The 16,635-nt window shown below is 41.7% G+C and overlaps 1 protein-coding gene across 1 annotated transcript; it reads right to left on the minus strand.

Moving 5' to 3' along the window:
• Window positions 1-1,358: 1,358 nt before the first annotated feature.
• Window positions 1,359-16,375, minus strand: CHRNA9 (cholinergic receptor nicotinic alpha 9 subunit). The gene is made up of 5 exons (XM_007129246.2): window positions 16,185-16,375; window positions 15,752-15,897; window positions 14,336-14,490; window positions 5,230-5,762; window positions 1,359-1,948 (listed from the first exon to the last, which is right to left on the minus strand). The coding sequence occupies exons 1-5, from the start codon at window positions 16,246-16,248 to the stop codon at window positions 1,407-1,409; spliced, it is 1,440 nt and encodes a 479-aa protein (XP_007129308.1). The 5' UTR covers window positions 16,249-16,375; the 3' UTR covers window positions 1,359-1,406.
• Between the last annotated feature and the right edge of the window lie 260 nt (window positions 16,376-16,635).

A 16,635-nucleotide genomic window follows, 5' to 3' on the forward strand; every position in this document is an offset into this window, starting at 1 on the left:
GAGAAACCAGAGGGTTGAAACCATGTTTTATATTTGTTTCCTTCAAGGCTGACTTAGCACTCAGTATATAGTAGGTACACAATAAATATTTTATGAATAAGTAGACAAAAGAGTAGAAAACAATGTCTATATGTTTAAACCAAATATCATCCTCTCTTTTCTAGGTTAACGCTTGTCCTCTCTCCACTTCTGTTCATTTGTTTTAATTGGTAAAAGAATAGTTGAGGAGTTGGAAGTTAGGGAATGGGTAGTAGTACTCAGATCATTTTAATCAAGAGGGGAGTAAGGGAATTTGAAGACATTTGACTGAAAGTAGGAAAAAAGTAGAGAAGCACAGGAAGAAATTTAGGGCAGAAATTCAGAATTCAGAATGAGAATCCCTCAGTCACAACTATCCTAAATCATGATCTGTCATGGCCAAAAGCAATGTGGTTTTAGCAGACCTGGCCTGAACTCACAGTGCTAAGGGTTTATTTCCCAGCTCTATACGCCGCATAGTTGGATGTGGAGGTAGGTCACTTACACCCACCTTCCTCTGACACAGCTTCTTCCTCTGAGAAGGATGACTAGAAATACCTGCCCACCTAGCTCACAGAATTGTAGTGAAGATCAAAAAGGGTCAGAATTATGCATAAGATTTGCTATGACACCCATTGCAGATGTGAATCATGCAGCTTTATTATATGTAGGAGAAAATAAATGTTTGGTGAATAATTGAATGAATGAATAAATAAGCCCAGTTTGCTGATGATCTTATTTAAATCCAAGACTAAATGCAGGCATGACTTCATCTTTAAGGTTTATATAAAATATAACCAACATATATGACATCATCATTACAAAGAAAACTCTCTTCCCCATTAAGTCACTGATCCTTAGACCTTCTTTATATGGGACAAAATTTTTTATTCCATCATTTGAGATATGGCTTGAAATGCACCAGGCCTGAGAAAGGTAACAGTGAGACTTAAATTACACTAAGGAATATATCACTATTTTCCTTTTTTAAAAAGCATGTTCTTATAGGGACTAAGGGGAAAATGAGTTTCTTTTGTTTTGCTTTGAATTTTAAATGGAATGTCATGTGCTTTTTTATCTGTACTGCTAAAGGAGAGAATAATTGTGTGATCTAGAAGCCAGACACCTACCACTCTGGTAGGTTATAAAAGGGGTCCTTCTCTATTTCCTCTGTTTTCCTGCCCTTGAAATTTTGGACCTCCTGCTTGATTTAACCTGACAGATAGCTATAATATTGATCTGAAGTTGAAAGCAAAAAGTAAAGACAACATAAATCCTAATTTATATATATGTGTGTATATATAGATATAGGTATTTCTAATTTGGAAGAACATTAGAGTAGATCACAGGGGAATTTTATTGATTTATCCCCACATACCAAATGCTCACTAATCTGCTCTTGCTGTGATCAAAATAGTCATCACAAACACCATAATAAAAAAAATCCACATGAAGAATCGGTCTATGACTTTTGCAACCTTTTTCCATTCGCTGCCCTTGGAGTTGGTGGCCTTATGGTCTTTGAGGCATTTGGCAATGTATTCGATATTCCTCGTCAGCACTTTGTACCGTGCACAGTAACTGTCAACATCCTGCGGGTTTTCACCCTGGTACCTCAAGTCATTCTTTAAGAGTTTGTTCATTTCCTTCTTTCTGGGAAGGTCTTTATTTCTGGTTGTCTTCAGATTAGCCTCTGGAAGGTTGCCATAAACCTTCGTGAGGTGGTCCTGTTCCCTGTCTTGGCGGGGGCTAAGGCAGCTCTCACCCACATCGTAGACAAACAAGATCCTAGACATGTATTTCAGGATGACTACCCTGGCCCAGTGTGGCACTGGCCGGGCCTCAGCCCCGCAGAAGTGGATATTCATCACCATAATGGTCAAGGCAGTGGAGGCTGTGATCAAGGCCATTGTGGCTATGTAGTATTTGCCTGGAAAATAACAACAACCAAGTTAGCTTAAAACCGTCCTTGTGTTTGGCTCAAAAAGAAACAAACACCGTTTCTAAGGAAGCTGTATACACTAATGGTTACTATTATAGACTGTTGCAGCCTCTCCCTTGCGGAGCACAGGCTCCGGACGCGCAGGCTCAGCGGCTATGGCTCACGGGCCCAGCTGCTCCGCGGCATGTGGGATCCTCCCGGACCGGGGCACGAACCCGTGTCCCCTGCATCGGCAGGCGGACTCTCAACCACTGCGCCACCAGGGAAGCCCACTATTATAGATTTTTGAATAAAACTGGGTTCAAATCCCAGCTCTGTCACTCACTAGACTTGTGACCTAGAGCAAGTTATATAATTCTGGTAAGCCTCAGCTTCCTTCTTAATAAAATGACTATAATATTAGAATCTAACTCATAGGACTATGACGAGGCTTAACTGAGAAAATACAGGAAAAGTTTTCAGCACTGTCCCTTGCCCTGAGTTAAAAGGTTTGTAAATTTTTGCTGAGGTCACGTTGTGAAAAACTTCCAATTTCAACAAACAAATAAGTAAACAATGAATGATCTTGGTCACTTCTCAGAATTGTCTTTGGACCTTGTTAATATGAAAGCTCATTACCATTGGGGAAGAAAGGAGACACTGTGTCACCATCAGTCTTTAACATGTGATTGCATAAAGCAAATATTCATGAAAAAGGAAAATTAAGGAAGGAAACAATAAAGATGAGGGTACAAATTTCTGAAATGTAGAACAAAGAACCTAGAAGATGAACAAAACCAAAAGCAAGCTTTTTGAAAAGTGTAATAAGATTGATAAACCTTTGATGAGGCCACTCATGGAATAGAGATGGGAGAAAGAAAGAAAAAGGGATGCAAAAGAAAAAAATAAGAGAATAGAAATTTAGAAAACAATAAAATAATATTACAAATAGCTGTATGATAATACATTTGAAAACCTAGATGAAATTTCTACGAATATATAAGATGTCAAATTTAGTGTAAGAAGAAAGAACACTTGAATAGAAATAGGAATTAACAAAATACCTCTACCCACCCACCTTCCAAAAAGCTCTAGAGCCAAAAGGTTTTACAGGTGAGTTTCACTGTATTTTTAAGGAACAGATAACTCCTATCTTATGCAAGTTGTTCCAAAAATAGAAAAGAGGGAAAACTGCCTAGAAAATCTCATTTTATGAAGTAAATTCAGGCTTGGTTCCAAAAGTAGCAAGAAAGGAAATATTAAGGCCATTTCATTTAGAGACACATTTGAGAAAGTCCTATAAAAATCATTGGCTAACTAAATCCTATGGTGTCTTTAATTGACAATTCATCATGATAAAGAAGAGTTTAGTTCAACATCAGAAAACTGTAATATAATTCACTCACTTAATGGGGGAAAAGAAAAAAACTCACACGATCAACTTAACAGATGAAGATAATGCATTTGATAACGATTATCATCTGTTTATTATTTGTTAAAAGCTTTGAGTAAACTAAAAATAAATGGAATCTTTCTTAACATTGTCAAGGCTGCGGGCCAAAAGCCTGGATCAAATGCTATACTTAATGCAGGAAATTTAAACACACTTCTATGAGATTGGAACTCTATTTCATAGGTGCTACAAATAACAAATTGTGACTATTAATAAAGTTCTCAAGATCTGTGTGCACCCTTCCGAAAAAGATACATTTCATATTATCACAGAAACAGAAAAAGTAATGCTTGTAAAATTCTTGAGACATGTTCTGAGACATCTTTTTCAGAAATTGATCCAGCTTGCTTTTGAATCTTACTGCTAAAGAAGAGAGAGGGATCTGTCAATTGATCTTGCCTCAAACAGGGTTATTATTAGATGTTGTCACTGTCAATCATTTCTGCCTCAGGAGAGGTGATAAAAGTACCAATAAACGTCTTCCTCTTTATTAGTGGTGGTGAGAAAGGAGAGAACCTTCTGTGTCTATTTCTCAAAAAGGTGTACATGAGTGTGTGTGTGTGTGGTGGGGGGTGGGGTGTTGCTGGGAGAGACATAACAAGGAAGAGATCTCCAAACAGAGAAACCAATGTAGTAACGTCTAAATACTGGGTAATACTGGATACAGGAGAGGGTAAAAGGGCAGTACAATATCCCTTTTATATTGCTTTCTAAGTCTCCTGGTGTTCTGAAATTTCTCCTCATTGATTACATTAAAGGACTAAAAATTCAGTCTAGCTTCTGATTCTCATAAGCATCTATTACAACAGCAAGTCATTGAGATAGACATGTTGATCTGGGTGTTATCCTTGGTGGCAGGAAGTAGGTATTAAAGGTGTTAGGAAGGATCTCAGAACAAGGGAGGTAAAGGAAAGGGGAAGCAGGGATGGCAGCCACAGACTACACTCCTTCCCTTAGAGGGACATTTCATTATTGCAAATTTTTGAAAATGTGTTCTACTTGAGAATCGCCTCAGATTCCCAAATCTTGCCCAAGATTGCTTAAAAAGAAAAACAACCTCTTTGGGTGTAGGAAACTGCATTTTTAACAAGCTCTCCCATGCCTACTATACCCAGTAAAGGTTGAGAATTATTCTATCAAGGGTAGATGGCAGGCTTAAAAATCCAGCTCATCATTTCCATCACATTTATCACTCTTCCCAAGAAGAAATCCCTTGTGACGTGATAATAATAGTCACTTTTCTCTCAGTCCTCACCATATGCCAGGCTCTGTGTTAAGCAGTGGCACAATGAGGTAGCAATTACACAAATTTTGCAGATGATGAAGTAGAGACTCAACGATTAAGTAACTGTCTTAAGGCTGATCTAAGAATGAGTGGTGAAGTCAGAGTTCAAACGCAGATTTCTTTGACTTCAAAATCAGGGTCTTAATCTATAAGCCAGTGGTTTTTAGACTTGAACAAAAAGCTCATCGAAATCACCTAGAAAGCTTTTAAAAACAGTTTGCCAGGCGTTACTGCCAGAGTTTCTAATTAAGCAGGTCTAGGGTGGGCCCTGAGAATTTGCATTTCTAAAATGATGCTAATGCTGTGGGTCCAGAGACCATACTGTAAGAACCACTGCTCTAAACCATATTGCTCTCATTCCTCTTTTGGGTAAACCTGGAGACAGCAAGACAGCCATGTCTCTTTTCAAAGATGCCAACTGAAGACACCAAATGAAGTATGTGACAGCCTGTGTTGAGTCTGAAGTTGACTTCATTGTTAGGAGTTTAAAGATACAGATGCAACCCCAGTTAACCACAGTGCTGACTCAAAGTGTAAGACACTTGAACTCACCTATCAGAGGGACATTTTCTGAGGCTGGCATGATCTCTGCCACCATGAGCTGAAATACAGTCATGGCCAACAGTATGGTCACTCCCAGGGAGACCTTTTCCCCAGAGGCTGCTGGGAGATAAAAACTCAAGGGAGCCAGAAAAGATATGAGGACACATGGGATGAGGAGGTTGACGATATAGAAAGAAGACCGCCTCTTCAGAAGGAGAGTGAATGTCACATCCGGGTAAGGCTCAGAGCAGCAGCCATAGGAGATCACATTCTTCACAGCAGGCATGCCATGCACCTCCCACTCCACATCTTCGATGAAGTCGGAGAGGTCTCCGCTGTCCAGGGCGTTGAATATGTCCACCTGGTTGCCATTGTAGGTCCAGGAACCAAAGGTCAGGTTGCACTGCTGATTATCAAAGGGGAAGTAGGTGACATCCACCACACAGGAGCTTTTGGTGATGGCTGGTGCATCCCAGGTGATCAGCCCATCATACCGCAGGACCACGTTGGTGTTCACAGGCTCAGAAGATTCATCATCAGCCCTGGAGGTCAGAGGAGGAAAATGAGAGCTGCTCGACAGGACAACTCACCAAACTCCTTACCCCCAATAGCTCACCGCCCTGAGCCCATCACTTCAGTGTCTTGGCAATGGATCACCATTCCTGTCACCCTGGCTTGAAAGTCTGGAATCGACTCTAATTTGCCCTTCTTCTCCATTTCCTGTGAATAGTTAGGGCCGAGTTCTCTTGGATTCTTTCTTTAAAGCATCTCTGCTTTATGTCCTTCCTCTCCATTTCCAGTGCCACTCTCTTGATCCAGGTATAATGATTCAAACATCCAGACAAAAAGTAAATGAGGCTAAAATCTAACAGGGGGCTCTGCTTACCTGATTCTGTTAACTGTGGGCACAAGAATATTAAAGTAACTTTTTGTTGCTGTTGAAAGAGTTCTACATGTTTACTGGAGAACGTTTGAAAAACACAGAGAAAAAATTATTCACCCATAATCTAAGAGATAATAATTTATTCTAGATATAACTTCTTTTTGCTTTATCAACATTTATGCCTTACATCTTGGGGGTACAGAATTTCTGTTTCACTTTGGGGAATGACTCTTTCTCCATGACCATTGTAAGGCAGATGAAACAATGATCAAGGTTCCTCAGCCACCCTTGGCCAGGGCCTGGCTGTGTGACCCGAGCTAGGTCCAAGCGATTCACTCTCCCTGCAGCTTAGATCTTAAGTAGAGTGACCCAAAGACCAAAAAGAGTCACCCTGGTGATGGCTCCCTATAAAAGTCAATTGATTAGTTTTTCTTTTTTGAAAAAAAGCTCAATATTCCCCACTTTCTTGAACTGTAGAGTAGTCCTGGTTTGTCCTTTCCAAGGCCTGGTCATTGATTTTTTTTCCTTTAATTCAGTGAGCCGTACGATATCCTTCCAACAAATTCCTTTTGTCACAAGGTAGACAAAGTCAGTTTCTAATGCTTACAGACTTAACTGATATGTTAATATTTTAATGCACATTTTTCCAAGTGTTCCTTACAATTTTTTTCCCTACAAAATATATTATGGCTAAATGTAATGTGGTTTGCTGAATTAGATTCTGGAACAGAAAAAGTACATTAGTGGAAAAACTGGTGAAGTCCAAAATAGTCTGTAGTTTAGTTAATAGTATTGTATTAGTCTTGACAAATGTACTATGGTTACATAAGATGTAACATTAAGGGAAACTGGGTGAAGAATAAACAAGAACTCTGTACCATCTTCGCAACTTTTCTGTAAAATTATCTCAAAATTAAAAAGTTAATTTACAAAAAAAGCATTGAGACAATTAAAAAACATATATGATCATCTGTTCATATTCTTTTGCAACTTTATTTTTGTGGCTAAATGGTATTCAATTACATTCCATTATAGAGATGTGCCATAGTTATTTAACCAATTCACCTATTTTCAACGTTATGGTTATTTCCAGTTTTTACATTTACAAGCAATGGTGCAGTGAACATCTCTGTAGTCAAATTGTTGCATTTATCCACTGACTCTTTCCTTAGGTTAAATTGCTAGAAGAGAGTGTGTTAGATCAAAGAACTGGCATGTTTTAAAAGTTTTTTTCCTACTTATTAAAATTTAAGTACCACAATGTTAACTGTAATGGTCTGATTGGGTCCAGTCTAATCAGAGCATTACAGCTGAATTGTGGCACTCGATTTTTAATGGAGGTCTAGAGAGGGGATCTTTAACGTGGTCTTGTGAAGAGAACAAAATGAATATTTTGAAAATGCCTGAACCTACCCTCTGTAACAATGAGAAATATATATAGTTAGCTATACAAGAAGTGAGAACTGGGGGATGGGAACTCACCCATCCTACCTTCCTTGGTGTAGGAGATCTCGGGGTCAGAGAAAAATCTATCTGGAGGTAGAACAATTGTATTAGTTATGGTCCCTGCAGAAAGTGGATGGCCCACTCAAATTAGATAATTTGAGGAGTGTTTAATGCAGGGACTATTTACAAAGGTATGGATAAGGTGTAGGGCAACCACTCCAGGGCTAGTAACAGCAGAGCTATTACCATTCCTGGGCCCGAAGAGGTGAAGGGAAGGTGCAATTACCAAGACCTGGAAGGAAAGACTTGCATAAGAGGGTCACCGTGATAGGAGTTACACCTTTCTGTCAAGGGACACAGCAAGCCAAAGATAATAACTCTATAGGAAGAGAGCAAGGGAATACATGCCCTAACCTCACTCCCTTTTCTCCCTCCAATTGCTCACTGGTGCTTCTCATTGGCCCAACCCAACCAGAAGCCAGAGGGCAAAGGAGCCCACTGTCTGAAAACATCACCCCAGCTACTCAGGAGGGGTTTAAAGGCATTACTATTTAATTACTTCATGACCAATATCTTGTTTTATCTCCCTGGTTTCTCTGATCACATCTTTTTACAGCTCAGCACTTGCACTGGCTTCCTATGGCCAACCAAACACTTCCAAACCTCCTAAGTTCAGTGTCCTAGATGTTCCATGATCTACTCCTATCCCACTGTGTAGCCTCCCACTGGTCTCTGATGTCTCCCACTGGTCTCCCTTCACTCACACACCACCAATCAAGGCTGAAACCCTAACAGATCCTGTGAATGTCTCTCCTTTACTCAAATTGTTTCTTCTATCTATAATACCCGCCCCACTTTCTGCAAGTATAAATCTAATACATCCTTCAAGACAGCTCATATGCCCACCCCTCTGAGAAGTCCTGCCTGCCCCTCCAGTCTGATGAAATCCCTTCACCTTTGAAGGGCTCTGGCACTTTATTTCTGTGTTATGAGGGGCTTACATTTTACATACATTTCTTATTGGACTGTTCATTGAGGTCAGAGACTGAGTCTTAAAATCCTAACCCCTCAACACATGACTGAATGCCTCACACAGAAGAAGGATTTAACAAAGAAAGGTAAGTGGGTAGGTAAGTGGGTTGATTGAATCAATACGGCTCATTCTCCTTTAGAAAGTAGCAATGACATTACAGAAATATCACAGAGAGATTTGGGTTAAAATCTTGGTCAGGTTTTGTAACCTTGAGCAAGTAACATTTCTATCACCCACCTGTAAAAGTAGAGGTTATAATACCTTAAGGTTTCTTTTTAAATGTTATCTTAAGTAAATAGTTAATCTATTAATTTCTTATTGCTGCTGTAAAAAATTACCACAAACCAAGTGTCCTAAAATAATACAAATTTAGCATCTCTACAGTTTTAGAGATCAAAAATCCAAAAATCAAGGTTTAGGCAGGGCTGCATTCTTTCCAGAGGCTCTAAAGGAGAGTCCATTTCCTTGCCTTTTCCAGCTTCTAGAGGCTGCCTGCATTCTTTGGTTTAGGGCTCCTTCCTTCCATCACTCTGATCTCTGCTTCCTTTGTGGCATCTGACTCTCCCACATCTCTCGCTTATAAGGACTTGTAAGATTGTTTCCATTGGCCCCAGCAGGGTAATCTCCTCTCAGATCCTTAATTTAATCACACCTGCAAAGTCTCTTTTGCCATGTAAGGTGACATATTCACAGACTTCAGGGATTGGGATGGGGACCCTCTGGGGGCAATTGTCTACCACACTATGTAGAGCCCCAATTCACTGCCTGACACATAGTAAGTATCCAATACATATGAGTTTCTTCTCTTTCCCTTCCCTCTGTTTCTAACTGGGTTCCATTTTCCCGACTAGAAAATGAAAAAAATTACAGGGACAAAATTTCAAAACGGAGGTCGAGAGGGCAGTGTTCAATAATATGACCCTAAGAGATTATTTAAATTGTTTTCCTCTTATCTTCCCTTTCCTCCAACACTTAGTGCCCTTCAGGCAGTCCCTTCTCCTCTGATCAAAGACTGAGCTGACTTCAGCTTTGCACTTGAGCAGAAAGACCTTTCCCAGCAGGGGCTGTAAGAAGCCAGATCCCCAGAACTGGAGAAGAGTGGGCTGGTGAAGGAGAGAACAGTGAGAATCAGCCAGTTTTTCTGGTACCAGACAGTGCCTGGAACCTCGACATAGGCTTGTCTCTTTACTCAGTCCCACAATCCACCCTTTTTCCCATCTCCAATGTCTCCCTCTGTCTTTCATGTGTCCCCCTTATCTTCCCTTCCATGTCAAAAAGAAGTCCCTCTTGGGCTTCCCTGGTGGCGCAGTGGCTAAGAATCCACCTGCCAATGCAGGGGACATGGGTTCGAGCCCTGGTCCAGGAAGATCCCACATGCCACGGAGCAACTAAGCCTGTGTGTCACAACTACTGAACCTGCTCTCTAGAGCCTGTGAGCCACAACAGCTGAGCCCGCACGCCACAACTACTGAAGCCCGTGCGCCTAGAGTCCATGCTCTGCAACAAGAGAAGCCACCGCAATGAAAAGCCCACGCACCACAATGAAGACCCAACGAGGCCAAAAATAAATAAATAAATAAATTTATTTAAAAAAAAAAAAAGAAGTCCCTCTCTTTCTTTTCAAGGCTAACTTCTCTTCTTGAACTGTGACTTCTTTCCTTCCAAGTCTCTTTCAGGATTTCGCCTCTCTTGGTCTCTCTTATTCTCTCTGGCTCCTCTAATCCCCTCCCAACTCTGTTCCCAAGTCTCCCTACCAACTTCCCTTCCTCCCAGGCCCCTCCCACCTCTCTCTTCTCTTTCTGCACACCGCTCTCAAGAGTAATTTATGCATGCTGCTTTCACTTCCCCATCTTGCCTGTATTCTTGCAATTTGGCTTCTTCCCAACTTTCAAAGTGTGCTCTTTCAAAGGTCACTCATGACTTGCAAATGGACAAATCTAAAGACTCTAAGAGTCTGTCAACCCTTCCCAAGCACTTCACGCTGTGAGTTGTTCCTAGACATCCTTTCTTCCCTTGGTTTCTATGAGGCAATTCTCTCAATTCTCCTTCTACCCTTATAACCATTTCTTCTGAATGTTCTCTGTAAATTTCTTCAATGGAGAAATTCTCCAACTTTATCCTCAGCCATTTTCTTTCCCTCCTTGAGCAGTTCTACAAGGGCTTAAAGGGCTTTTGATAGCTCTAGCCGTGACCTTCTTTCCAGGCTTAAAACTTGCCTTTGCAACCTCTTTGTTGGTTGTCTCCTCTGTTCCTTTGGTCTCCCAAACTGAACAGGTCTCACACCAAACTCATCATCTTTTTCTCCAAACCTGTTCCTCTTCTGCCTCCTTTATTAACAATCTCATCTTTTTTTTCTTTTAAAGGAGCTTTATTGATGTATGATTGGCATACAATAAATTGCATACATTTAAAGTATACAATTTGATAAAATTTGACGTATGTATATCCAATCTCATCTTACAGTTTTTCCATCCTTTCAATTCTCTAAGCTACTTAAGCAGAACTTAAAGCTAAATTGTAGACAAATCTTTCTGAGTACCACAGGGTACCCAATTTCTCACTAGGTCTAAAATCCAAGTATCAAACCGGTCCATTAAAATCCAACCATTAAAACTCTCTCATAATAAACACACTTCTGAAATTTCTGTAATCCACTCTTTACCTAATCTAAAAATGTCAGGAATCCTTGCACCCTCTTATACTAACCATTATATTGGCCATATACCTATACTAAACAACCCCACCAGAACTTTGAGCCCCAATTTACTTATTCCCTTACAGACTTGGTAACAGCCAATATCTGCTTTGAGTCATTATATTGTTAAAGAGCTCACTACTTCTTGGGAAAATTCATTTATCAAATTATTAGTTATTTTTTAAAAATTACATTAAAATGCAATTAAAAAACCTTTTAACTTCTACTCATTGTTTCGGGTTTTGTCCTCTGGAGGAATTTTCTCTTTTTTCTCTACCTTATTTTTCCTATGATTACCTATGACAGCCATCAAGTCTTCCTAAGGACCTCTCTCTTCCAAACTAAGCATCAATAAATTCGACTGCTCCTCATATGAAATAGCTTCCAGGCCCAGGACCATCCTGATCACTCCTCAGCAAGTCTAACCCATGGATTCAGGCACCAATGGTGAATCTAGATGTTAAGTATCTTCCTGCCCAAACTATCTTTATCACACATGACTGGATCACCTGCTTTATACCCATCTTTATTCTCCCTACCACCACTCAGGAAGCCCATTTTGTGGTCTACAAGTTTCTGTACCAGTTTCTGAGAAGTATTTATATTAATTATATCAGGGAGCAGAAGATTCTGCAGGTCCAGGGATTCAGCTAGAAGAACCAGGGTCAGGGTCCTTCCTGGGGACCCCAAAGGACTGGGGTCCCTCCTTTGCCTGATCCTCTAACTCTCTTCTATTCTCATTTCATTTGTTTAAAGGAATGCAAATGACATCCAACCATAAGTACATTTAGGGTTTCCTCTGAATAGTAAAACTCTGATGTTACTGAGAAGGAGAACACACAGGAAAATAGAGGATCCAAAACAGAACTGTCCATGATAGGAGGGGAAAGAAGACTAAAGAGTCAATCCAGAGGAAAAGAAAAGAGTTGATGAATCAGTGTGGTGAAAAGGGTCTGTGTGTGAAAGAAAAGGGGACCAGAACTCACACTTCTCAAAGCCAGCGATCTGGAGGGGAAAGGACGGAGAATGGGGACAAAATTTACCAAAGCCACAGCAGGTTTGTGTGAGCTCATGAGTGCATAACTGGCTTCTCTGATAAAGGGGGACTGGGGTAGGCTTAACTTAGGTCATGCCAGCTCGGAAAGAAGTGTTTCAGTAAGAGCTGGGCACTGCTTCAGTCAATCAAAGCAGGAGGAAAAGGAGAACCAGCATTCTGTTTTTCTCCAGGGAGAATTTTGAACTTATAGAATGCTGTAAGTGTTCTATGTAAAGTGTATCTTCTGATTACTCTCCTGCACCCTGTGTGTGGGACAAGGTAATGGACATCCTGGCTCATTCTCTTGCCTGCTATGTACGTGTATGTGTGTGTGTGTGTGTGTGTGTGTGTGTGTGTTGAGGGGGGTGTGAACCAGAGTATTAAAGCACCAGCACTTGGATGTGATCTTGCTTGGGAAGGGGTATGGAAGAGTTGCCATTCCAGAGTGGGGAACGGACAGCAGCATCAGGGCTATGATTCATGAGGTCATGACCCTTGGACAAGCTCTCTGAGTAAGGCTGAGACTAAAATCCAGGCTGCAACCTACCAGTGGCTTCTTGAAGGGAAACTCACGTCCAGAAGAAGGCTGAGCTCTCAGGAGAGTCCCCCTGAGCTGCTCCCCATTCATACTGCTCTGCTCCAAGAGGAATCTTTCCCAACCCTGAGAAACTTGAGTTCCAGAATAAAAAGAGAGAGGAGCCCCTTTGACAACAGGTGGAGCACCTGAACCTGAATTGAGACAGCTATCTGGTTCCTTCTCAAAGTGTGATCCGTGGAACAGCAGCACTTCCATCTGGAGCTTATAGAAATGCAGAACGTCAAATTCTACCCCAGACCTACTGAATCAGAATCTGTATTTTAGCAAGCTCCTCAGATGATTCGTGCACACTTTACAATCTGAGAAACTTAAACCTTACCTACCCACTCACCAAGGCCCCTTGCTCTCGGACCAGGAAAAGGCCAACTGGTGATCTTATGATCTAGTTCGTCTTCCACTCCATACAAAGTCCAAATGCCATAGGCCAGCTTCTAGCAGGTCCATTCTGATTTAATCTTAATAGTATCATGTATTTTTGACACATGATCTTAGACAAGGGAGCACCACTGTTAAGGGTTGAATTGCATCTGTGAAAACTTCGTATGTTGAAATCCTAGTCCCTGGCACTTCAGAATGTGACCTAATTTGGAACAGGGTCATTGCAGATGTAATTAGTTTAGAAGAGGTCATACTGGTGTGGTGTAAACACTTAATTCAACAAGACTGGTGTCCTTATACAAGGGAAAATATGGACACAGACAACACACAGGGAGAACATCATGTGAAGAAGAAGGCAGAGATTGTGTGATGCTTCTACAAGTCAAGAAACTGAAGATTGCCAGCAACCACCTGAGAAGCTAGGGGAGAGACAGGGAACAGAGTCTTCCTCACAGCCCTCAGAAGGAACCAACCTTACCAGTACCTTTATCTTGCACTTCTAGCCTCCAGAACTGTGAGACAATAAGTTTCTGTCATTTAAGCCACCCAGTATGTGGTACTTTGTTACAGTAGCCCTAGAAAACGAACACGGCTTCTAATACAGTTTCTCATCTGAAAAGGGGGCTGTAACTCTAAGATTTTATGATCTATTGTTTTATTTTATTTTATTTTATTTATTTATTTTTTTTTGGTGGTATGCGGGCCTCCCTCTGCTGTGGCCTCTCCCGTTGCGGAGCACAGGCTCCGGACGCGCAGGCCCAGCGGCCATGGCTCACGGGCCCAGCCGCTCCGCGGCATGTGGGATCCTCCCAGACCGGGGCGCGAACCCGGTTCCCCTGAATCGGCAGGCGGACGCGCAACCACTGCGCCACCAGGGAAGCCCTGATCTATTGTTTTACTATGTGAGGTTTTATGACCTTCACTTCGGGGACTAGGAACATGAATAGACTTAACTTCATGCATGTTTTAAACATTCCTTTTCCATTATGTTTACATTCTGTTACATCAATAAATTCATTCCTGAGAAACTACTGACTTGCACTTACTTGTTATACAGGACAATATCCGGCCTCCACACCAGGTCGCTGGGGATCCTGATGGAGTCCAGTCCATCATACTGGTCTCGATCCCACGTGAGATACGCATCGTGCCAGATTTGGCGGATCCACAAATAGGCAGTCAGAATTTGATTTCTTTCGTCCTGCACAATTAACCCAGATATAACTTTATCCCATCAACACCTCAACCGAATGCACTTGTCTCTAGAACACTCATCTTCAAAACAGGAATTCCAAGAGCACTAGTCTGTTTCCGATAAGTAAGTGAGAATTTTTCCTGTCTATCCCCTTGACTGACTGCCAGGGTCATGTTTTTTTCTGTGATTTAGAATGTAAAGTGGACAAATATTTAAATCATCAGATCTCTGCATGGATCAACTGCCCAAATTTCTCTGAAAATGGATCAACCGATGATTCTTTTGAATGAAAAAGTCGGCAAACATCGATAATGTGCCAAAGAAAAGTCTTTCAAGTTTCATAACTTCGTGTAATTAAACACATATAAGCATTATATAAGGTAAGTCATCTTAAAACACCAGCTTTTGGGCTTCCCTGGTGGCGCAGTGGTTAAGAATCCGCCTGCCCATGCAGGGGACATGGGTTCGAGCCCTGGTCCGGGAAGATCCCACATGCCGTGGAGCAACTAAGCCCATGCACCCCAACTACTGAGCCTGCGCTCTAGAGCCCACGAACCACAGCTACTGAAGCCCGCGCGCCTAGAGCCCGTGCTCCGCAGCAAGAGAAGCCACCGCAATAAGAAGCCTGCACACAGCAACGAAGAGTAGCCCCTGCTCGCGGCAACTAGAGAAAACCCACGCTCAGCAACGAAGACCCAATGCAGCCAAAAATAAATAAATAAATTAATTTTTAAAAAAACCACCACCTTTTTAAAAATGGGGATAAAATTCACATTACATGAAACTCACCACTTTAACCATTTTAAAAAGTGTACAGTTCATTGACTTTCAGTTTATTCACAATGTTGCGGAACCATCACCATTCTCTACTTCCAGAACATTTTGTCACCCCAAAAGAGAAAGCCTATGACCGTCAAGCAGTCTATCACTATTCCCCCATTATTCCCACAGCCCCTGGCAATCACTACTCAGCTTTCTGTCTCTGTGTTTTTGCTGATTTTGCACATTTCATAGAGATGGAACATGTAATGTGTAACCAACTTTCTTTAGATGATCTAAGACTGTTAGTGTTAATGGCCAGGATTAGGTAATTTAGTGAAATTAATTTTGTAGAAAGCTTTCTTCCCCTGGAGTTCCCTTCTCCTATCAGCTTGCACACAGAGCTCTCTGTTCTCACTTTCTCTCAAATTCCCAGTTCAGACATTCCCTTTGGAAAGCACTGTTAGTTTCATTCTAAACATTTCAGAGTTACCACTATGTTACTCACCATATCCTTAATCTGAGAAAGTGTAATCTGGAGCGTGACATTCAGGACTTTATCTGTATCCTCTACTGGACGAAGAGCATTGGAATAATCTTCAAAAATGTCATTAAACAACTTCTGAGCATATTTTCCATCTGCTGTTTCTCCAGCTGCTCAAAAGAGGGACCTGATCAACCTTCAGTGTCATGTATATTTCAAGGCAAAGAAGAACAGCCCAAGGACTAGCATTGGGGATAATCTAGCATCAGCTAGGGACAAGCTCTAGGTCGATGGGAGTTATTTTTCTGGCACACCCTACAGGATTAGTATGAGTCAGTAAGAAGATGATGTACTTCCTTGCAGTTAGAACATTTGTTCTTTTTTCCCGGCCCACCCTAAAACCCAAAGACGAGGCCCCAGATGAGCGACAATGGTTACACGCCCACCAGCCTCTTACCTCTCAGTCTGGAGGCAGCAAAGTAAATCCAGCAAAAGGAGATGCAGAAGTGGGGCCAGTTCATCTTTTTCCTAAGCCTCTGTAAATTCCTAGCCAGGCAGTGCGGTCTTCCAGTTCTGTCTGTGAATGGGAAGGGTCTGGTCACAAAGCACCCACTCTGCCGCTATCTCTGCACAGCAGAGAGCTCAGGCTTGCAGTGCACGGAGGGCCCTAGGTCCTGAGATCCCTCCCCATTGGTAATCTGAGACTGGCAGCTCTAGTAGCTGAGAAGTCAGGAGCCCCAGGTGGGTTAGGTCAGGCAGTGCTGTTCTGGGGGAGCCACCCTGGTTGAGCATCCCTAGCTACCTTCATCAGGAATATCCAGACCAAACTTTCAGGGGAAGAGAGGTAGGAGTCCGACACTCCCTGAGATTCCACCTAAGCAGACCGGACACTTTCTATACCTGCAGCA

Source organism: Physeter macrocephalus, chromosome 7 (assembly GCF_002837175.3).
Source record: "Physeter macrocephalus isolate SW-GA chromosome 7, ASM283717v5, whole genome shotgun sequence".
NCBI lineage: Eukaryota > Metazoa > Chordata > Mammalia > Artiodactyla > Physeteridae > Physeter > Physeter macrocephalus.